The sequence below is a fragment of the Rhamphochromis sp. 'chilingali' genome (genome assembly GCF_963969265.1).
Source record: "Rhamphochromis sp. 'chilingali' genome assembly, chromosome: 16".
Taxonomy (NCBI): Eukaryota; Metazoa; Chordata; class Actinopteri; order Cichliformes; family Cichlidae; genus Rhamphochromis; species Rhamphochromis sp. 'chilingali'.
The window spans coordinates 26,263,745-26,288,085 of record NC_137943.1 but is presented as its reverse complement, the minus strand read 5'-3'; the positions used below and the strand labels follow the sequence as shown (position 1 = coordinate 26,288,085).

Here is a 24,341-nt window from a genome sequence, read left to right as displayed (position 1 = left end):
TCGTGGGGGAGTCACATGATTAATAGTGGGCCAACGACCTTCAGCATGACTTAAACAAAGGAGCAGACCCCACCAAGGTGTTAAATACCAGGTGAGGCAAAACTTCTTCACAAATTAAAGAAGTCCAGGTGACTTCTTTCCAAGCTCTCAAGACTATCATATCCATGACTGAGAGCCTACACAGTCACACAACCATTTAAAAACAATTTGATCAGTCAGTAAGCTTATACACAAGTGGAAAACGTATAACAGCTCTCAATCTTCCTAGGAGTGGACATTCCAGCAAACTCACCCCAACCTCAGACGGTGCAATGACTCTCAGACTCTACAGGCATCATTTAGCAAGTTAAATGTTAAAGTTCATGACAGTACAATTAGAGTATGGCTCGTTTGGAGAGGATGCCAGGAGAAAGCCTGGCAGCATGGCTGAGGTTTGCAAATGTGCATCTGACCAAACCACAGGATTTCTAGAACAATGTCCTGTCAACAGATGAAATCAAAGTGGACATTTGGCCATAAAGTACAGCGCCACGTCTGGCAGAAATAAAGCACAGCATAGTAGTACAAAGATCTCATTCAAGTGTAATGAAAAGCATCATGATGATGATTTCAGGCTTGTTTTGAAGCTACGGGACCCGGGCACCAGCAGTCATTAGGCTGACCAAGTCTGTATACCAAAGTATTCTAGAGTCAAAACCATCTTTTTAACCACAGCTAAAAAGATGAAACTGGGTCAGAGTTAAGGTCTGTTCTATAGAATTTATAATCCAATCAATCAATAAATAGTGAATAATTTAATATAAAATAAACATAGTGGATTAATCCTGCACATTATTAAAGTAAAAAATGAAGGTACTTTGTTATACTGTTGCTAAAAGCTGTTTTCTTAGTTATAAAATGACTAAAATAAAAAACAACCAAGCAAACCAAATGCAAAAAACCCCAAATGAAAACAAATTTTGAACCGATTTTCTTATATTTTATTTCACATGAATCTGCAAACATAAAATATTTGTACCTATATATTAAGGATTTCGTCTGTCGCGTGTGATAACATCCTCCCTCGTCCACCAGAAAACTGTGAAACAGGCTTTAAGATTCTGATTATTTATTATGTACAGTTCATCAGAAACGTTCCAACGATTTGGCAAAAAACCTTCACAAACATTTGGCACAGAAAATCAGCAACAATATCTTTTTGTTTTTTCTCTGATATGCGTCATAAAAACAATGAGGAACCCGGATGGACTATCTGACATCGACGACAGAAACGAAGAGTGTTCAGAGTTGAGTGAGATGATCAGTGTGCGTTCACATCGGCTCACAGGTAACATCAGAGAGAAGAGACTTAAAGCACCTTCACCACCTTAAACCAGACCAGGGACAGTTAGTATTTACATATTTACTCCTTTGATTTGTGCTACCCGTGCCACGCATGCGTACTTTCTCACTCAGCGGTGAAGTCAGTGACGGTTACTTTTCCTCCGAGGAAGTTAAAACTGATGATTTGTAAGAACAATTGGGCCTCCGTCACAGGCTCTAACATCACCATCGCCATCATCAGTACCAGTAGTGATTAACTCTGAGTCCTTTAAAAACATTTAAAAATCATATAATGTCCTTCACAGTGCCTTTAAACACCCGGACAAACAAATCAAGGTTGTGCAGACAGATTTTTTTTTTTCTTGTCGTTGTTTTTGGTCCACACAGAGCATCCTCACATCAACTTACACCAAATTACCAGCTTATGGCTCTGTACCGGTGGGCTGTGGCTAATGTAGTTCACAGAGACTTGTGTTTCCCCAGCAGGCAGAGGCTGAGGCACTGCAGCAGGCCTTTCATCCACAGACAGTGAGCGAGGAACAGCAGCAGCAGGCAGGCGCCGGCCGAGCAGTAAACGCTGATCACCGTGCTCTCCTCCGGCAGGAAACACTTGGACAGCGTGTAACTGCTCGGTGACACCGTCGCCTGGGAGAAGAAAGGGGGGAGAAGTGAGAAATAACGTGAGTTAGAGGTGATGAGTAATGTTTATACTGGCAGAGGTGGCTGCTTAGAGGTCTTCGTCCACCAGAGGGCCTCCGAAGATTGAAAATAGGAGCTCATTTTGAGTTCCTTTCTTCCTATTTTTTTTTTTATCTGAATGAATCAGTTTTTTTTATAGCCTGTAAACAAAGGAACAACAGATTCAACAGAATCTCACCTCAGCAGATTGTTTACTATATAATTAAACACTTTATTAAGAAACTATTTGTATGAAAGAAAAACATCAAATTTAGGCCACCTGATTCTAGCTCACTATTAAGTACTGCTGCCTGACATAAGGTGGTTTCGGGGAGTTTGCGTGTCCTCATTGTTCTGAATGTTTCTCTGTCACAGATATTGGACAAAATCATGTTAGTTTAATGCTATCTTTGTTTTCCTCTTAACTTTATTTTAAGAGTTTCTGCTTAAATCAAGTTCAAACAAAAGCCTCCAGAGCAGCAAAGGACAGAGCACATAGTCAGGGACATATTCTCACCTGGAATCAGGATTTTGTAGCTTCTGGGATTTTGAGTTTTTAAAAAGAAGAAACAGGATAATTTCTTTCTCAAATATGTTGGAACAATAACTCAAACCTGAACTTTGAGGTGCTGGTTTGGTTTAATATGCCATTTGTCAGCTCAGGACACTCTCACAAAAAAGATTCAAAATCTTCACCTCCTTCCTTGGTGGAAGTGAAATTGATGCAAACGTGGTTGTGGATCACGGATCCGCGGCTGACAAATCTCCAGTAACTTTGTCATGCTGTCGTGCCAATTCGGATTGAAACCTCTGAAGAGTTTTTCCAGCACCTTGTTGAATCTAAACCATGAAGGCAGCCATGGAGTCAAAAGGGGGTTCAAATCACCACTGCCCTAAGCAATCATTCATGCTCACATACACGCCTACAGCCCATTTAGATTCGAAACAGTGGCTGGATGTTGGGAGCTGAGGGTCATTTTGACTTGCAATGAATTAGAGCTGCATTTGATGAGCGTAACAACCTGTCCAGGGTGTACCCCACCTCTCGCCCCATGACAGCTGGGATAGGTCCAGCCCCCACAACAACTCTGAATAGTATAAGTAGAAGACAATGGATGGATGGATTTTCTATAGACATCTATAGTTGATATATGTATATTTCTTACCTCTATAACTGTGAAGTAAAACCTCATATTGTGCCAGATGTAGTTTGTAACCAACTGCTCAATCCCTATTGATTCTCCTGAGGGAAACATCTGGCACAGCTGCTAAATTCTCTGATGTGTTCATCAGCTAGTTGCTTACAGTGTTTGCATGCTCAGCAGTGGCTTTCAAAGTATATCTGCTGGGGCCAAAAACTACTGTACGCCACTGAGACTGAACCATAACAGTAAGGTTGTGCACTGGGCAGCTAAACAGAGAGAAAAGGCAATCCACACAGAAACAGCCCAGCCATCCGGCAACCTTAATAATCTCTCTCTATAATACAGATTAATTAGATTATTTTTCATCTATTGCTGTTTGAAAAATGCCGACTTTAATTCGCACACTGTAAAAAGTTCACGATTTTGCTTTCACTCACAAGGATGAAGCTGGGGTTGTTTCTGTTCCTCCAGCTGAAGGATGGCACGCTGATTTCTGGGTACTTGTTGTCATGGAGAACCTCACATCCGCTGTGGGTGTGTCCGCTGAGGATGAGGCGGGGCTTAAACCACTGCAGCAGCTGAGGAGAGAAACCCATAACCGCTTCAGAGGCTGGTTGCTGCTCCCTTACATCACCAGTTTCATCATCACCATCATCATCACCATCGTCGGCTGTTTCTATACGAGACTATTTCTGACGGCGGGCTGTTGTTTGCCGTTTTAATTGGATGAAAACACTTCAGAACAGATCTGCGCTTTGAGAGAAAAGGAAAGAAAAAAAAAAGACAGACAGCGGAGGCGGTGTGGTGAGACTGCAGAGTACTCACTCTCTGTGAGGCCTCCTTCGACAGCACGTCGTACTTCTCTCTGAACAGCAGGTGTCGCTCTTCAGGCGGCGCGGCGTCCTGTCCTGTGCAGCCAGCGTCACTCACTCTGTACAGAGGATAGTGCTGCAGAACGGAGCACACAGTCAGGGAAACGTGCATGGATTCGGATTTTTCATGGAAGAACAGGAAACAGGCTGAGGGGCAGCTCAGTAACAGCATTTCTGGTGTCAAGTTTTTCACCCAGCCACGTAATTCCCCTATCAAACAGTTCATAAATACATCTGCAGTGATCCACGTGTCTAAACAGCCCTTTGCACAGGGAACATGGAGAATAACCACGTTCCCCAAAGTTTCACGATGCCAGACATGGTTCTCCTGCCACTCTGCGTTTCACTGGACTTGAACGTGTAATTCTTCCAGATAGAGCGGGCAATCCGTCAAAGTCGCTGTCACAGAGAGAGTACTGAATCGTAACACTCAACACACCATGACACTCATGACACCTTCTGGACTGAATGATGATTTTAGTTGAAAGGGCTTCCTCTGAAGGAAGTTTATATAAAGCATGGATCCCAGAGTGTGCGGCGTAACCTCGGTCAGAAGTTTCAACCTGTGTCATGTGACTAATTAAACCAATCACCTGCTAAAATCTTGTATATAAATTACAGGACGCTTTTCTCATTTATCTACTTAGTGCCTCTTTATCTCCTCTGTCCTCTCTATCCCGCCTGTGACTCAGGAATCAATCTCAGCACACAATGATGAAGGATGTCTCTGTCCCTAAAATGCATTGGAGAGCCAGAGGAGGCTTGCTGGAGGAGCTATAATCCTTGGATGCACACGCGGAAGTGTTTCTTTGCCTGTTGTGTATAAAAGATTCATGCACGCGCTTGGAATATACTGCAAAAAGAAAGGCTCTTTAAACAGCTATCCTCTTTATATGCAGTTTCAGTTATTTAAGTACATCAAACCTTCCTGTGTGCGATTAAGAAAAGCGTCTAATATCTTGTCACACTGTTGCACTGTTACATTTACGATCATAAAATACAGCAGCAGTCGGCTAAATAAAAGGAATTTATGATGTGGTTGTGCCAACATCAGATTTAATTGGCATCACTTTAAAATGAACCACAGAGGCGAGGATGTCTCATTTTGTCAAACGACTGCTGCCTCGACTCCTCTCTTCTCGTGTCTCCCTATCGCCTCCTCCGATCTCTGTTGGGAGGGACTATGAAGCGAGGAGAGGAATCAAGGATGTATCAACTGAGAGATGTAAATGGGAGGTTTTTAATCATGCTCTCCTTTGTTCGTTGAAATAGCCAAAAAAAACGAGACTTGTAAAGTTTCTCAGGTGTTACCTTCTTACCTGTTCAACTTTGGAGCTACAAAACTTTGGTTTAGCACTACAGATGACCATAATAGGATAGTGCATTGAACTAGACTGAGAGACGCACAATATTGCTAAAAGTTTTCACTCATCTGTCTTCACATACATATAAACTTGAGTGACATCACATCCATAGGGTTTAATATGATGTCGGACCCTTTGCAGCTTAAACATGAGGTTTAGGGGTGAGTTCATTGGAATTTTTGATCATTCTTCTAGAAGCACATTTGTGAGGTCAGACAGCCATACAGACAGGTGTTCTATGGGGTTGAGTTCTTCCACACCAAACTCGCTCATCCATGTCTTTATGGACCTTTGTGCAATGATGCGCAGTCGTGTTGGAACAGGAAGGAGCCGTCCCCAAGCACAAAACTGTCCAAAATGTGTTGGTATGCTGAAGCATTAAGAGTTTTTTAAGAGCCCCACACCATAATCCCCCCTCCACCAAACTTTACACTTGGCACAGTGCAGTCAGACAAGTACCGTTCCCCTGGCAACCACCAAACCCAGGCTCATCCATCGGATTGCCAGATGAAGAAGCGTGAATAGTCACTATGCTCTATATCACTGCATGATGTAAGGCTTGGATGCAGCTGCTCAGCCACGGAAACCCATTCCATGAAGCTCTACACACTGTTCTTGGGAAATCTAACATCCACATGGAAGTCTGTAGCGACCAGTGTTGGTCAAGTTACTTGAAAAAAGTAATCAGTAACTAATTACTGATTACTTCCCCAAAAAAGTAATCCCGTTACTTTACTGATTACTTATTTTCAAAAGTAATTAATTACTTAGTTACTTAGTTACTTTTTAAAAACACGATTTACAACCTGAAGAGGTGATAAAGCGATAGATCTTTCAGCCCAATTCTACTTTTTCTACATAATCCATCATACAAAATGTAATCAAATGGAAAAGTCTCTTTTTTTAACTTGTTTTATCAGTTTTAATCTTTTAACTTTATGCATCAAGCAAAAATTTTATTATATGCAACATTCTCTGACTTGAATAAATTAGTTTAACATTTAAACCTATTTTCTACACATTCCAGCACATAAAATAAAATATTTTTTGTGTTTACACTCACTCTTTCAAATAGATGCAAGTAAAACACAGCAGAAAATCAATAAAGTCAAAGACTCAGCAGTCCTGTTGCTCTATTTTCACCTGTAAAGCAGGACTGGGGTAGGCGGAGGTTTACCCCGGTGCAGGTGTGCCGCGGTCAGTTGAAGAATCCGCGAGTTTCAAAGTAAGGTCAGTACTTCCACGCTTTAAACGCTGCACGCTCATACTCTCTCCCACAATCGATGTGATCCATTGTTGATCTGCACACAGCTGTTGTCACTAACGGCGCACTCGCTTATGTCACTGTTGTGAGACATTCTCGCAAAAAATCACAGTTTTAGTAACGCAGTAACGCAGCGTTCCTATGGGAAAGTAACGGTAATCTAATTACCGTTTTTGCAATAGTAATCCCTTACTTTACTCGTTACTTGAAAAAAGTAATCAGATTACAGTAACGCGTTACTGCCTATCTCTGGTAGCGACTGCCTCTGCAGATAGTTGTCACCTCTGCACAGTATGCACCTTAGCATCCACTGACCCCATTATGTGATTTTAGGTGGTCTCGTTGTTGTTCACTTCCACTTTGTTATTGTTATTATTAAATTTCATAACTGGACTGCACAGTTGGCATCAGAGATGGGCATAACGCGTTACTGTAATCTGATTACTTTTTCAAGTAACGAGTAAAGTAAGGGATTACTATTGCAAAAACGGTAATTAGATTACCGTTACTTTCCCGTAGGAACGCTGCGTTACTGCGTTACTAAAACCGTGATTTTTTTGCAAGAATGTCTCACGACAGTGACGTAAGCGAGTGCGCCGTTAGTGACAACAGCTGTGTGCAGATCAACAATGGATCACATCGATTGTGGGAGAGAGTATGAGCGTGCAGCGTTTAAAGCGTGGAAGTACTGACCTTACTTTGAGTTTGATTCCATAAAAAGTGACAAAAACATTAGTGTCCATCGTGCGTGGGAAGAAAACTTCTTTTTACAGCGAAAAAACCCCCTAAACTTCCAAGCAAGCACCGAGTGCGCTATGACGTAATGGGAAATTCACAGAGAAACTCGCGGATTCTTCAACTGACCGCGGCACACCTGCAACCAGGGTAAACCTCCGCCTACCCCAGTCCTGCTTTACAGGTGAAAATAGAGCAACAGGACCGCTGAGTCTTTGACTTTATTGATTTTCTGCTGTGTTTTACTTGCATCTATTTGAAAGAGTGAGTGTAAACACAAAAAATATTTTATTTTATGTGCTGGAATGTGTAGAAAATAGGTTTAAATGTTAAACTAATTTATTCAAGTCAGAGAATGTTGCATATAATTAAATTTTTGCTTGATGCATAAAGTTAAAAGATTAAAACTGATAAAACAAGTTAAAAAAAGAGACTTTTCCATTTGATTACATTTTGTATGATGGATTATGTAGAAAAAGTAGAATTGGGCTGAAAGATCTAGCGCTTTGTCACCTCTTCAGGTTGTAAATCGCCTCCTGAGAGTGACCCATTCTTTCACAAGAAGCAGTCTGCATGTCTAGGTGCTTGATTTTATACACGTGTGGTCATGGAAGTGATTGGAACACCTGAAATCAATGACTTGGATGGATGAGTGAATACTTTTGACAATGTGGTGTGTCTCTCTCAAACATTCAAAACTGAGCTTTGCCACAAAAAGGAGCACATATTGTCCTTTTCAGATCTGCACACACAAGCAGCCCGCCATCCTCAAAAAATAAAGTTAATAAAGGCAGTGTCATAGGCAAATGACAGTTAATCTCTATTGCTATTTAATGCAATTTCAAGGGCGCTTCACTTACAGGCACAACTGTTTTCTGCGATCAACTAAAACATAAAACACCTGACCTTTGTGCTGCATATTTTACCATCAGATGCCATAATTTGATGGGTTTGGAGAGAGAGGTGACTGCCACAGTTTTATAACACAGGATAGTGTTATTATGAATTACTGCCTTCATAAGACAGACAATATGTTCACAAATAGTAAATATTCCCTAATTTTCTGCAGGTCTGTACTACGATGGAATTAAAGTTTGAGTTTTCTAAACAGGTAATTAGAGAGTCGAACATTTTTGAACCTCATTTCATTTTCTGTTAAATCGTATATTTGTAAAATAGATAATTAATTCTCTTATGCAGACACGTCTCCTAAATGTAAAAAAAGCTGACAGAGCATTTAAGTAGATTGTTCGATGTCAGCTTCAAACACAGTTGCAGACCTGTTGTAAAGCAGCGTGTCATGGTCATTTCATAGAGTTGAACTTACAGCTTAACCCAACATCCCTGCAAACCACACAGCAATCAGTGGACGCTGTTTTCAGGGTCTTGTCGATCAATCGCTAACCTTTAAAAAACATCACCTTTATCTCTAAATTTGGTTGAAAACTAGGACGGGTAAAGTCGTATTTTAAGGCTGATGCAAACATTTAAATTCAGCCTCGTTTCAGTCATTCATTGTTACTCCGCTGAGATATTTTCTGCTGATTGGAGGCCTAAAAGCTCTAAATGATGTGCAGCTGTTGAGCCTAAATTGTTGTTAAATTAGGTTCAAACGTGAACGTTTGGTACACGTCTGGATCACAAATACTGTTCAAAAAATGCAAATATATATATATATATATATATATATATATATATATATATATATATATATATATATATATAACATTTGGCTGAAATTTTATTTGGTTGTTTTACACCATTTATTTCAATATATAATAAAAAAACTGTAGTTTTTTGTCAGTGTCTGTACAATGATTGATAACCTTTTTTAAGATTCCCAGTTTCAAATATTGAGATCAGTGTATGAATAAGTGATCCCTGTGAGCCAAGAGCTCCATCTTCACGCAGTTTTGTTTTTTCTGTTATTGGCTTAATGTGATATTATTGTGGTATTCTTAGACAACTCTGGCTGTGACCACTGAAACCTTCATTGCCTCCTGCTGAAAGCTTCTGCTTGTGAGGGGCAGCCAATTAGAAGAAAGCGAGGTTAAGTGAGAGAAACAGTTTGAACTGGGGGCCAATTTTTTGAAATTATTTGCAACTGTGGTATGTGGAAAGCAAAAGTAGAAATATGGAGATGGAAAAGCGCATGATAGGTCCCTGTTAAGTATAAAATGTTGAACGTCAACCGTGTGTTTCCAAAATCAGTAATTAAGTATGAAGTTCTAAATATATTAATTGATTACAGGGTCAGCTGAGAGGAAGACCCAAATGCAGATAGAAAGGCTGGATGAAAAAAAACTGACAAAGATCTTTAATTAAAAGTCTGATTAACCATCGTCCAAAGAGGAAAACATCAAAGTCACAAAAGCGAAACTAACCAGGAATGCCAGGAGGCACAGAGGATGAAGGCAAGAAGCTCAGGAGGGAAAACTGACAGTCCAGCAAAGACAGAAAGAAAGACACAGCTAGATATACACAGAGTGCTGATTAAATAGGTCAAAAACAGGAAGTAAAACCACAACAAGACGCACAGAGAACCAAACTCAAAGGTAAACGCGAACACAGACACAGGAAGGAAACGGAGAAAATAGAAACGGAAGAAAAAAAGCAGATGCACACCAAAGAACACAAAATGATTTTTTTGTACATTGAAAAACAGATTGGGTACCGGAAGCGATACCTTCCCAGCATGACTCAAGTTTGACAGACATGCACCGCTCTGCACAGCAGAGAAGAGATTATTATTATTATCATAGCTGAAGCTGATGTGAAGACTTCAGCATTCTAAATGAAACCATGAGGATATTTTCCAGAAATACTACTTTGTAGAAAGAAATTTTGTGAAGGTCTTTGTGTTGTTTTTCTTCTGCTGGAGCGCAGCAAGGAGATTCTGCCCTTAGGAAAACAAAAAGAGAGACGTAGACAAAAAAAAAAAGACTACAACTTTGGAAAAGAACTTTTTTTCCCTCCCTTCTTTTGTATCCAGCACAGGCAGCTGAATTTTGCACAAAATGAGGTGTTTGGATTTTGTTTCGTCCACAGCGTAGAGCTGGGACGCCACTCGGGGGCCATAACAGAGACCGATAACGCATTCAGTGTACGCTCGGGTACGCGAGTGTTGAAAAGGCTAATCACGTCTTCCGCTGCTAAATGTTATCAGCTTCTGATGAAGTCTGAGTGGAGTCATGCAGTTTACCTGTAACATGATGGGGGGTGTGGGAGGGTAGAGCTGCGAGCCTTCACAGCCGTCCATCACTCCGCTCCCTGACTGCGCGCTCTGCAGAGGAGAAAACATAAAGAATTCATCAGCTGTCTTGTCCACCTCACAAAGCATCCTCAAGCATCAGGTAACATTTTTATTTCATATCGCTACACTGCCTCTGGTTCTGGTGCTGTGTGCAGAAAACCCCCCCCCCCTAAAAACTAAAAACACAAACCAGGCGCCACTTCTAATGTGCTTTTATAAACACTGGATGTGTAAGAAGATCAAAACACCTGCTCCGGGTACGTCTTAATTTTCTGTGCGTGCATCTCGAGTGCCAGTGGCAGAGTGCATTCGAGGCGCTGACAGTGTAAAAATGTGCGAAAGACTCCTAGAAATTTTCCTCCCACCTGAAGAGAACAGTTGAGGTCCCTGGAGAGTTTGATCAGCTCTTTTTCCACCGACTGGCAGATGGGACAGCCGTCGCCGTGCAGGGCCACGCTGTTCACCAGCAGAAAACTGACGAGAGAAGGAGATTCTCAGTTAGTCTGGCAGGAAATGTAGGAAAAGCATCGTTATCAACAAAACAACATCCCAGTATCATTGGCTTTTAAGTAGATGGCGAACCTGTTAGAAAACAGTTGCAGTTCTCAAAGCCGCATCTGAATTAGTTTGGAGTTGCGTTTCTGGCCACCTGACAAATCTAAGTCCAATATTCACTCTCTGTTTTTTACCAACTCCAGAGGGAAATATCTGGCTCTGTGTTCGCCAGCTTGCGGATAACTGTGTGCGTCTGCTGTCTGGTGAGCTGAAAACGTGTGATGAGAGTAAACCAGAAGAGTAAAACAATGAGCCGGGCCCGTAAAGGCGAGGGCGAGCTGCGGATCCAGAGCATTAATCTCTGTGTATGTGTGGCCCTCCTTTTTTTTCGCATTGCCACAATGTTTTCACGTCACCTTTGATACATTATTATAAAATTATTGCTTACAGCTGCTTTAAATAGATCCTAAAACTAGAGCTCACATGGAGGACAAACACTGCTGCACTGTGGGCGTTTTACATCAGCGCCGCTAAAAAAAAAAAGGGAGAAGCACATAACCATTCTCTGGGCTTTTTGTTTAGATCCTTTTACAATATATTACAACACAACAAAAGGCCTGTTCTCATGTAAATGTAACGCAACAAATGCAAATATGTTACAGCACTGCTGCAGGGAGCACAAGCATTTACTGGATGTTTTAACCCTAAAGTGACCAGTCGAGAGTTTCAAGGATCATTTATGACCTTATTATATTTCATACAAGAACACTGCACATTATCACTATCTATGAGAGACGTTCTAATGTGTTCTAATGCAATTAATTGGCGTTTTTTCAGGTGTTTCAGGTGATTTTTGCTGGAATAAAATCAAGCCCCCAGCCTTGTTGTCTGTCTTTAAACACATTTGTGAAAGAATAGGAAAGCTGCTCCTTTATCACAGCAGGTACTTCTGCATGTTTTGATTTAGCAGTTTTACACCAGATGGCCTTCTGACACAATCCTGAGTGGGGGGATACACATTTGTGAAAGAATGGGTTGTTCTAAAAAGCTCACTGAATTCCAACTTGGTGCTGTAATAGGATGCCGACCGGGAGCTTCATGGCTGAGAAGCTCCTGTAGGTGGAACGTGTAGTTGGCACAGTCACAAGTCATCACAATCTTTTATTACTTCCACGCTTCTGTTTTAAATAAAATCTAAACACACATCCTGTTACTAGTTTGTCTGAAATCTTTTGTGCAGAAACATTTTAAACCCAGGTTTCTGCAGCACTGCTCTAATTCTGTTAGCCACGGTTCACTGTCAGCATCATTAAGTGGTGATAAGAATTGTAAAAATCTAAAGCCTAAAAAATATTTTTAGAAGTATACTGGAGTCATTAAGCTCCGTTTTATCTCTACAAATGAAAATACTAAATGACACATGATGACCGATGACAATTATAAACGAACGTGGACAAGAGAACGTGTGACATCGAGGCACAAAGAAACCAGAATGCCAGTGACGTAGTAGCTCATCTAGCTCTCGATCCACCACAAATCACAGGTTTTGTAATGTGTGAAGTACAAAAAGAAAGTGATACGTTTTGTTCTCATAGGTTGGCTGAATTGCACAAACTAATGACAAATAAAAATCCTCAGTTTGTTTCAGTAAAATCTGACCAGTTCTTGAGGAAATGGAAAAATCTCATGGTCTGTGAGTTTCGTAGATATTTTGGAGAGTTTTCATTATTATTTAGTCTTTTCCGTGACTATTCTTGAATTTTAGTTTTTTGAATTGCTTGGCTAGTTTAGCTGTCCTAGTGTTTTTAGACTTCTTAATAGATATTTGATTCTTTACGTTATTCTTGCCTCCCTAATGTCTTCTTGCATTTTGTCGTCTCTGTTATGTGAGTCCCCATTTAGTTACTTCCTGTTTTATTTTGTAAGTCTGCTCTCTCTGGTGCCTTGTTGCTAATTCTACTTCTTGTGTTATTGTCTTAATTAGTTTAAGCTGTGCATTGTTAGGCTGGTGTTTCCACTCTCCCTGGTTAGCCTCACGTGTCTATTTACAGCCTCAGCTCCTATCTGTTTAAGTCATACTGTATCACCGTCTGTCTTTCCTTGTGTTTGACTTAATACCCTGCATTTGTTTCCCTTTCCTGCGAATACCTGACAGAACAGTACCTGTAAAATGGCAAATATGACCGTGACCTTCAGCACAATTCTGGTAAATACGCATTCAGCGATCACTTAGTTGGCTTTTGAATTTTTGTGAGTTCATGATTCATTTTGGTTTTAGAATAATCTATGTGGGAGTTTTGTTCCTAGTTTCTTTTGTATTATATGTTATCTTGTTTATATTCCTCACTATCTCCCTGGGTGAGCCTTTTATCTTATCAGTTGGTTCTTAGTTTTTCTATTTATAGAGGAGTTGCTTTAATTTAGCCCCCCCTCCCTCCTTCTAGAAGTAAAAAGGGCCTTGTTTGTTCTTATGGTTCAAGTTTTAGTTGTATTTAGTTGGATGCCTTCAGTGTTCTATTCTAGGCTGTGTTGTGTGTAGGGCTGCCACAAACGATTATTTTGATAGTCGACTAGTCACCGATTATTTTTGCGATTAGTCGACTAATCAGATCATCATCCATTGGATGTAAAACGTTCAGCTTATTGCACCAGCAGCATCTGCTCTTATATAACTATCATTAGCTTACAGCTTTAAGTGTTTAAGGTCTGTGCTAACTAAAAATAAAGACAAGATGATAGTTTATTACATTTTAATGAAATTTGCAGATTGTTTCGGTGAAGTTTAATAAACTCCTTGCTATCTAAAATATAACAGGACACTGGAGAATATTCTCGAGCATCTCACACTTCTGATAATCAGCTGTCTGCTTGACGTTTATTCAGCTGTGTAAAAACTATAACTTTAATCTCAGCCAAACGGATTTACTTAGGAACAAATAAAATACTAAAAAAAGCCAAACAATAACATTTTTAAGTTATCTAAGTGACTCATATATATTTAACCTGAGCAGCGAAAGACAGCGGTGTGTTTGAAAACGATCTGCCGGGAGTCCAGTGTTCTCACTGTCCCTGTTCTCCCTGCTTGTAGATATGTGTGTGTGGGTGCAGGTGTTTACAGGCACCTTCAGGCCTGGTGGGTGTGGCCCTGGCAGGTGATTGGCCACACCTGAAGACCATGACACACCTGCAGCTGATCAGGCCTCATCGGAGGAGCTACTTGAGAGTGTGGTGGAGCTCTCTCCGACACTGGACAATTGCGTGGCTTCACGTTAGTCTCTCGACCGGTTTCCTAGTTTAGTCTGCTGCATTATGGTGTGTCTGACGGCTGCCTCTGTTATTTTCCCAGGAGTAGCGTGGAGATGAGAGGGCAGCGAACACTCCATCGTATGATGTAGGATTCATATTTGAATGACCGCAAGCTGCCCATTTCCTAAGGCACTGAAGGGGCCACAAACCATAACATTTCAGAGCTGGTATGATCCTCTCCTGGAGGCTGTCTCTGCTCTGTGCCAAACATGCATCCTAACTCTGAGCATGTCGCACATTTTTTCCACAGGTCTGCTCTTTGTCTGCGTATTCACACACACAAACCGTTGTTTGTGGACAGCAAAGGCTCTTCTCCTGGCATGCTTTGCATACAGGTCCAATTTTCTGACTGCAGAAGCAACTCTGTTACCTGCAGATTTCTTCCTGACATTTGTGTTCCTTCAGTTTTCTTTTTGAATTTTCTGGGCCTGGCAGTCCTGCACAGTTTGGGAGTCACTTTGAATTCTCCGCCACTTGTACATAATTTTCCTTGCAGTCTAATGATTTATTTCAAATTATTACAGACTTCAGTCTTTTTCCTGAAGACTCTAAGGGGTTCTTTAGATCTTGGCCTAATGGCGCACCATATTTCAGTGGCAAAAAAGACCAACAAGAAGTTTAAAATAAGATGTCTGCTACTCCCACAGGCAGCTCTGATAATCAGCAAACCTAACAAATATATGTAACCCAATATAAGCCATACTTTTTCCATGTGACTGCTTCATTTATGCCATAAATTACCATGTTAACTAATAAATGTCCATTTATCGACTCATTTGTTTTATCACCATTATTAACAGGCACTGTTTCAAATATGTTTAAATGACTGATTAGACTGCCGGAGGAAATCATTCCCACATGTTATAATTTTACAATTTATTAATATTTAATAGGGCTTTTTTTTTTTTTTTTCTTTTCCTTTTCCTAAAAGAAACCTTGCAGCATGGCTTAGGTTTACATCTGAACAAACCTCTTCTGGAACAATGTCCTGTGGACAGATGAAACCAAAGTGGACATTTGGTCATAAAGCAGCACCCCTGGCAAAACCCACACACAGCATATCAACAGAAACGCCTCGCGCTGATTGCCACACACAGCAATCGAAGAGTCACGATTTGCGGTTGTTTTTCAGCCACAGGGCCAGGGCAACTTACTATCATTGAGTTGACTGTGAACTTCACCATAAACCGAAAAAAAGCAACATGCCATAGGTTGCTGTTCATGTGAGGTTGTATTTATGTCATTTTAAGACGTGCTAATATGTCCTGACGGGTAAACCCTACAAACAAGACTGTATCTAATTTTCCTGAGCGTTTCTCCTTTTATTTAAGCTGTCCTGTAACAAGTTGTGTTTAAAGCTGAACACAAGAATTTCACAGTAGTTGAATATTAAAGGGTCTCATCTTCATCCTATCTTATAATCCATCATATTATGGAGGGTACTTTGTTTTTAAAACTGAGCGCAATCTCCCGACACACAATTAAGACCTCGGGAACAGTTGCCTGGCTCGTCTAAAAGCACCTCTGTGGCACAGGCCGACTCAGGGGATTAAACCGTCGACCTTCCCGCATGCTGAGTCACATGTTTGTCCTGCAGGCGTGTCACCAGTTTTTATGTTTACATTTATGTTTCACCCTCCCGTCACTCACTTGACGCCCTTTTTGGTGACGATCCTGGTGGAGGAAGCGTTGAAGACCTTCTCAAACCGCTGCAGCTTGAACCAGTCCATCCTGCAGGGAGACACAATACGCTCATCCCACAGCACAAAAACCTGCTGCTCAGTCTGCCGTGTCTGCCTGTCTATCACGCACCGTTACATAACAGCTGTGCCAGCATGCTTCCCGCTGCTCGGCTAGAATCAAACCACATAGGAGCATGTCTACAAAAGCTCACATTTCTGAGTCACACATGTCAAATACCAAGCATTTAAAAAAAAAAAAAGCATGACATTGTGTTTTCTTCCCCTGAGAAATTAAGAAAAGAGTCTCCTATAAGAAGGCTGTTACATGCTGGACACAATGAACACAACTTTTCTGCAATTTAATGCAATCCATCACAAAAAATGTAGTTTAAAGAAATTACCAGAAAGACAATAAAACCTCAGTGAAACCACCTTATTAAAAATAAAAGCTAAAATCTTTTTCCTTTATGACTTTTCTATGGGAATTCTTAACAAAGGCAGTGACGAAATAAATAAATCTCTTCATCGCTCATCTTCTGCTTTCTTTTTTTAATAATTTCTTTTTAGATTTCTTCTTAATTTTGTTCTGAATATCACCACAATCTTACAAAATCTTATCAGGGTTTTTTTAACAAATAAATCTCCTTCCTGAAAACGTTGGGCCAACCAACAAAACAAAAAAAGCACATATTAACATAATTTCTTAATGGCCTTTGAAATCAGTGGGCTCTGTCATAACTGGCCACAGCTGAATATGAAGGGTTGCAAGATGATTAGCCATTAAGGAGGGAAAAAAAGAAAAGAAAATTACCTTTAATTTTAAGGCCATTTAACTCTCCTTTTGTCTTGTAAAATATTTGACATTTTCTCATCATCGGGGTGATAAAAATGACGCTTAAAGAAGGTAAAACTTGGCTTTCAAGTGCTAACAGGAATGTGTTACCTCTGATGAAGGGCTGCGAGTTGCCATTTTTTCCCTGCTTGAATGGGTCACAACATAAAAAAGTGGGGCGTGTGAACGCCATTTCAAAGCCTTTTCCATGACTTGGACTTGAGACAGCTTGATGTCCAGAGTTTTGTCTTTGAACACTCTCAAACATGCCGCGTATAGGAGGAGAAGCCGTGCTTGTCAGAAACTTCCATTAGAGCATAAAGAAAAGAAAAACTACCGTGTCATAACTGCACTGAAGGGAGGATGTGGCGACAGTTGATCAATTAGATCAAATGATCTGTTCAATAGTTTAAAAAGCATGCTGAGAAAACATGTCAAAGGTTTGCACACTATTTGGCTCCAATTTAACGATGCTTGAACAAAGTATCTTCTTTGGATTTGTGTTGCTTTCCTTTCGGTGTATCTCGCACCTAAAAGATGTTGTATAGATTTGTGTAGGTCTGAAGGAATATTGTAAGATGACCAGGAAATTCGATGAGGGGCACATTGTGATTTATTTAGTGTGTCTATTTTGTTCTACAGTTATCCAATCCAATCCAATTTTATTTATAAAGCACTTTAAAATACCCAGCACAGGAACATAGTGCTGTACAGAAAATAAGTTAAAACAATAGAATAACAGAAAACAGCAAAATAAATAAATAAAACACATAAAACATAAAATTAAAACAGCCCTATATTAAAACAAAAACAAGATAAAACAGCATCGAATCACCTAAAAACAACTGAAATAAAAATAAAAACCAACATCTCACGTGGTGTCAAAGGCCAGGGTAAAGAGGTGGGTTTTCAAGAGTGACTTAAAAACAGATAAAGAAGAGGCCTGTCTAATCTCTAAAGGAAGCTCGTTCCACAGTTTTGGAGCTGCTACAGCAAAAGCACGACCTCCTCTAAGTTTACGCCCAGTCCTGGGTATCTTCAGGAGCAGCTGATCAGCTGACCTGAGAGAGCGGGTGGGTGTATAAGGCTGTAGCAGCTCAGAGAGATAAGATGGGGCTAGGCCATGGAGAGCTTTAAAAGTAAATAAAAGAATTTTAAAATGAATCCTAAAAGAAATGGGCAGCCAGTGAAGTGAAGCTAAAACAGGGGAAATGTGCGCAAACTTTCGAGTGCCTGTTAAAAGACGAGCTGCGGCATTTTGCATTTTGTAGATGACTAATATATGATGCGCTGACCCCAATATAAAGTGCATTACAGTAATCCAGCCGAGTGCTAACAAAGGCGTGGATCACTGTCTCAAAGTGCTGCCGTGAAAGAATTGGCTTTATTTTTGCCAGCTGCCTGAGGTGAAAGAAGCTAGATTTTACCACTGCCTTAATTTGATTATTAAACTTCAGATCACAGTCCACTTTGACCCCCAGGTTTGTGACAGTTGGCTTAACATACTGGGTCAGGGAATCTACATACACATTGGGGGTCTCGGTGGGGCTACCAAAAACCATCACCTCTGTCTTTTTATCATTGAATTTTAAAAAGTTAACAGACATCCAAGCCTTAATGTCATCGAGACACTGAAGTAATGGCTGTGTAAGGTATCTGCCTTTTTTCTTTAGAGGGACATAGATCTGACAGTCATCAGCATAAAAGTGGAAAGCAATGCCGTGCTTTCTCAGTACAGAACCAAGAGGAAGCAGATATAAAGAGAAGAGGAGGGGGCCTAGAACTGAGCCCTGTGGGACACCACACAAGAGGGGAGCGGAGGACGACACATAGTCACCGAGACTGACACAAAAAGTTCGCCCCGCCAAGTAGGACCTGAACCACTCCAGTGCTGTGCCCCTAATGCCCACCAGTGCTCCAAACGAGAGAATAAAATGGCATAATCCACGGTATCAAACGCAGCTTTTAAATCTAAAAGCACAAGAACAACACAGTCCCCAGCGTCAGTAGCTAAAAATATGTCATTAAAAACTTTTAAAATGGCTGATTCAGTGCTATGAAAGGGTTTAAAACCAGATTGGAAAACCTCTGAGACATTTTGCTTTTCCAGGAAGGCCATTATTCGGCTGTAAACTACCTTTTCAAGAATTTTGGAAAGAAAAGGTAGTTTGGAGATAGGCCTGTAATTTGCAAGAACCGTAGGATCAAGAGCAGGTTTTTTAATCAGGGGTTTGACTACTGCATGTTTAAAATCTTTAGTTAGAGCAAGATCAGGTGAACTTGAGCCATCCATAAGTTATGCATGGAAGACTTCCCATGATACACTGAACACTTCTTCTTCACTCCATATGGAGTTGGTTTATATGCTGCTATTATATTATCTAATTATTATGAATAATGTCATAAACGTTTTTTCTTCCCTCTGCTGTGGCGTGAGTTTTGTCCTGTTTGCTGTTTGTGGTCTCTGTGTGTTGTACCTTTGTTTTCCCCTCATTCCCTAACCGGTCATCAGGACTTCTTCCTCCCTGATGTTCTTTGCTTATAAGGAATTGCTGGTTTTCCTTTCTCTAATACTGCATGCACTTGATCTCACAAAGAACCTAGAAGATGCAGATTGTTTTTCTTTATAGTCTCTGAAATAACTTGTCGTTAAAGATAAGACTTATAGAATCAAGATCTTCTGTGCAGCCGTTAGCAACATCTCCTCACAGCAAGAAGGCTGAACCTTCCCAAGGCCGTTCTGTGTGGAGTCTGCATGATCTGGCTGTGCCCAGCGACATGCACGTTAGAATAACTGGTGAGTCTAAAGCAGCCGTGGATGTGAGGTAGATTAAGCGCTTAAAGTATAAAAAATAAAAGTGCTGTTTGGGTAAATGTTCTTGGTCAGCACTACATAACTGCAGTTCCACTTCAATGAGACGTGGCGTCTCCTTCCTTCTTTTTATCCAACCTGCTATCAATATAATCATGTAATCTTTTTACTGATTTTATTTATTTTTAACACTTATTTTTACAGACACTTTGTGTTTTGCATAATGTATCTGAAAATGCATTCTGCTTCGGTTTATCAGACATTGAATTTTCTGTTGTTTTGCCGTTGGTGTTAACATCCATCAGATCTCCAGTGAACCGCAGAGGGTTGGGGTTAAGTTGCATTTTAGCCAGAAGCCAAAAGAGACTATTTTCAAAAAGTAGACGATGCTGCCTGTTATTCCTCCATAGTTCTTCTCTTGTAATATTTCTATTTGGTCGTGCAGATGGAATTACTATACAAATGGGTTGATGTGAACCTAACCCTAAACGAACAATACCAGCAGTTCATTAGTCTGTCAATATTTAACATGTAGCACAAACCTCCCTCTTTACAGCTCAGTACTGTCTTGAAACAGCTGGGCACAGCTGTAGCTTCCAGCAAACAATACTCAAGCAGTGTATTTGTTGCTGAATATTTTCATCTGTGGATTAATACACGCTTGCTGTATTACCAAGCTGCATGACGGAAATGTGAGACTGCCTCCAATAAAAACACTACCTTTAACACCGATATTAGTAAATCTCTTAGTTTTTAATGTGACTTGTTAATATATACTACGGTGAAAGCACCACATTACTGCTACAGCAACAAGACAAAGCAAAGACCCTCCAGCGATGGCTTCAGACCTGACTGCATGTGATGCATCCAGCCACTGCTTTGTCTTATTAAAACTGCCTCATGGAAATATTCAATCGCCTCCTTGCAGTTTATGTAATGTAGACAAAGTCCTCTTGCTGTGCGGTGTAGTAGTAGGAAAGACAGTTATTGACTTTTTTGGGTGCCACATTTAATGTTTCTCTTGCTTTAAAAACTTTTCAAGGAGGCAGGTATTTCTGTAACTAGGGCAACAAAGAATAGCGCTGAAAATCGTTCATACTGAGTCAGAGGTAAAACCTGTGCTTAATAGAGAAGTCCCTCAGGCAAAGGCCAAGTAAAACCAGATCAACCGGTCGCAGAGTAAAGGTTATGTAATGAAAACTGAAAAACAATAGCATACAGAATGTGCTTACTCGTAATGGAAACCGATGTCATGATTTCCAACCAGTACAACCAGTTCCGTGTCAGTGGAGTGTCTGAACATCCTGTGGAAGCGACGCACGTCGTCCTCCCAGTGCTGCGGAGAGAACGACACGAACACAGCTGAAGTTTCAGGCCTCAAACAAGAAAAACTCCCCGAAGAAGCTCACAAGCGTTAATGGGATCTCTGAGGGTCGCCCAGCAGCCCTCACGGGCGGCTGAGATGAGTTGCTTTCATTCAGATTCAGTTTTGCTTCTGCGGGACTGAAACTGCACACAGAAACAGCCTTTAATTGCATCAGTGCTGTGGGTTTCATACGTCGTGTCTCTTATTTATAGAATTTATAGGATGTGGGAATTTGGAGCAGTTTTCATCTCTGATTTGGCCACATTTTCAAACTAAATGTAACTATTTATTAATCAGTTAGGTGATTTAGGGGATTAATGAGTGTGTGGGAAAGTATTTGGATTAAAAAAGCAGAAGATTTGATTCTTTTTAGTAATTTTTAGTTAAACAATATTTGGTTGTCTGACTGTCGGATAAACAAAGCCGGCAGTTTTTCCGAACATTTACAGAAGAAAGAGTGAAGGAAGATGCCTCAAACAAATCGTAAATCAAGCACATAACACCAAATATCATCGTTTTCAAGTTCTTCTATTTCACGATAAGCTGGTTTTCTTCATTTTTTAACACCATATGTTCAATATCTTTTGGTTTTTGGTCAATTTCTGAGGCTTGAGACAAAATAAACACTTGGTAGATTTGCAGAATGAGCAAATAGGAGACTATTTCACTAACAGAGTGATCTTTAAAGTCAGTTGTAAGGCGAATACGACACCCTCGCCTTGATTTTCATTCAAAACAGTGAGACTGTCGACAGAAAAGAAACCAAACATATTTGAGCGCAGCTTCACATTTTTAGACGTTCTTGCTCTGCAAATTTAAAACTGGTGAATGATATTTGAGAACACGCTTCTTTTTGCTTACACTGAATAGCTTTTCTTTGTGGGACAATTTTTGAGGCTACAACCAAAACGATGAAGTATTTGATCAGTTAGGTTGCTCGCAGAATGAATGGTTATGGAACTGTTGGTCATTCATCAAGCAAACATCCAACACGGCTCCTGAATTTGGGGTCTGAAATGTGCCAATTTGTTTCTATATTACTCTTTATACTGATTTAATTTAAATAAGTAGGGTTTTGGACTGTTAGCAGAGCAAAATGGGGACAATTTTGCACCATTTATTACTCTTAGCATATTTTATTCTGTGTGCAAGCTCTAAATCCTTCAAGTGGAAGCCAGTCACGTCGTGAATCAACCACAAATGCTAAAATCATCATGCTTTTCTTTCTTTCATACCACTGTACGTTGAACACCTTTGCCCTTGTGGCCAGTTCTCTAACCACAATAACTAATTTCAAGATGTCCTCTTAAGCTGCAGGAGGAACTCCTCAGACACAAATGAGGCAAATGATTAGCCAGCAAAAGAAATAAATGACAGACTGATCTATTCACCTGCTGCAGATCAAGTCTCAGTACTCTCAGCGTGAATTCAAACACGCAGGCCCTTCCTGTTTTAACACAATACAAATTAAAAGAGTTGCCATTCAAAGAGTGAAAATGAGGAGGAATCAGCGAGTGGGTGGGTGGAGGGAAAAGTAGATTAGAGGAGATTTTACTGTCTGAGGCTTTGTGTTGTGTTCCTCTCGCTCCACTTGCTTCTATCTGTCTTGACAGATTCCATTTTATAACCCAGTAATAGATTTCTGAGCATTCCCAGAAGCTCCCCCCCAACACAGAGGATAACTGGTGCAGCTGTTTTCCTCAAAAACCTGCAGCCTCTGGGCCCGGATGGTAATAAGATTAGGATTATTATGACCAGAGAACACAGAGCTTCTGCTCTGCATCCACATACTCGAACACCATCATAATTATCATAATGGGGGGGGTGCAGAGCAATGCAAGAAGAAAAACAGGGAGCTCTACATTACCTTCTGCGAGCTCCACTTGCCTTCGTCGAAGATGTCCCCGAGAATAAAGACTATCTCGGGCCTGAGCAGCCACAGAGCGGTCTGGAAAGCCCTCTCCATCTGCCATTCCCTGCGCGTTTGGACACAAGTCAGCGTTATTGGATGTTGTTGTTTACAAATCACTCCTGCAGAGCCCCGGGCACAGACGGACGGATGGAGGGCAAATATATATGAGAATACATGCAAATGAATTATTACCTCCTCAGCTTGTCAAACCAGTGTCCTCCGACGGCTCCGAGGAGGTGCGTGTCCGACAGCACCATAGCGCGGACCGCAGAGTCCACCGAGTGGCCGTCGATGCCCTCTCCGCCGCGAGCATGGCTGATCTTCGGCCAGGCGCACTTGAGGATGGTCGGAAAGTAGATGAGATACTCGCAGAAGAAGAAGGCGCCGCCGACCACCCCAATCAGCACCACCGCAACCACCCATTTGACGCTAAACCTCGGCATTTCTTTGTTATTCGGCGTTCGGGATGCCCTGAACTGGCGCACTGGCGGTGATGGAGCGGTCCATGAGGCATCTTCACCTCGTCCAGACCCCACGGTTTAGGTCTCCAGCCGCGTGATGCTCATGGCAAGCTCATCTGGATAAAAACAGGCTTCGCGTGGAGTCCGGTTGATTCCGAAAATAAGAGAAAGAAAAACAAAGTTTTAAAATGCGCCTTGATTTCAAGGGGAAAGCAGTGAGAGAGAGAGAGCAGCCGCCAGCCGCTGTTTCTAAGTCGTAGGCTCTCATGCGTTAAGCTGGAAACAACACATCCGGTGTGCGTTTTCAAAATAAAACGGGTGACACGATATCTAGGGGACACAAAAACTCCATGCTTTCTGTAGTACAGTATATAGTATATATTTAGGCTTTCTTAAGGTTCAGAAAGTTTCTAAAACTTAAATTATTTTGGAACTAATTTAAATACCTCTGGATTCAGGCTCCACACTGGGTCAAGCCTTTATATATATATGCCTGTAGTCCAAAGACTGTAGGCTAATTGGTGATAATAAACTGACCATAGGAGTACCATACTCTTGTAAAACATTAATGATAAACCAACTTTAACTTGTCTTTCAGCTAATGAATTTATCAGAGTATTATTTCATAAACCACCAGCTTGCCCTGTGCCATTGAAAACAAAAAGAAAGATGTCACATATGATCATAGAGTACCAGAGGTGGCAAAATAACATCAAACTTGTAAAAACGTTCTTTACTTAAGTAAAGAAAACCAGTGTTAAAAAAAAATACTCCACTAAAAGTTGAATTACTGAAGCAATTTCTTTACTAAAGTATAAATGAAAAAGTACAGACTCTTAAA

At 40.8% G+C, this 24,341-nt stretch overlaps 1 protein-coding gene across 2 annotated transcripts; it reads right to left on the bottom strand.

The window, feature by feature from the left end:
- Positions 1-1,091: 1,091 nt before the first annotated feature.
- mppe1 (metallophosphoesterase 1) lies at positions 1,092-23,784 on the bottom strand. 2 transcript variants are annotated; one of them, XM_080861977.1, is made up of 9 exons: positions 23,232-23,783; positions 22,995-23,103; positions 20,994-21,097; positions 16,086-16,166; positions 11,000-11,108; positions 10,584-10,664; positions 3,972-4,094; positions 3,584-3,724; positions 1,092-1,968 (listed from the first exon to the last, which is right to left on the bottom strand). In XM_080861977.1, the coding sequence occupies exons 1-9, from the start codon at positions 23,480-23,482 to the stop codon at positions 1,783-1,785; spliced, it is 1,185 nt and encodes a 394-aa protein (XP_080718103.1). In that variant the 5' UTR covers positions 23,483-23,783; the 3' UTR covers positions 1,092-1,782. The 2 variants fall into 2 exon arrangements, with proteins under 2 accessions (XP_080718103.1, XP_080718104.1); XM_080861978.1 differs by lacking the exon at positions 16,086-16,166 and having other exon boundaries at positions 23,232-23,784.
- Between the last annotated feature and the right edge of the window lie 557 nt (positions 23,785-24,341).

What these genes read in the sequence shown, in the direction of transcription:
- mppe1 (XM_080861977.1), bottom strand. Translation starts at nt 23,482, where the DNA reads ATGCCGAGGTTTAGCGTCAAATGGGTGGTTGCGGTGGTGCTGATTGGG. An exon ending in GTCACCAAAAAGGGCGTCAA is followed by an intron (nt 11,109 to 16,085) that starts GTGAGTGACGGG and finishes TTCTCTCGTCAG; the next exon opens with TTTTCTGCTGGTGAACAGCG. An exon ending in ACAACCCCAGCTTCATCCTT is followed by an intron (nt 1,969 to 3,583) that starts GTGAGTGAAAGC and finishes TTCTTCTCCCAG; the next exon opens with GCGACGGTGTCACCGAGCAG.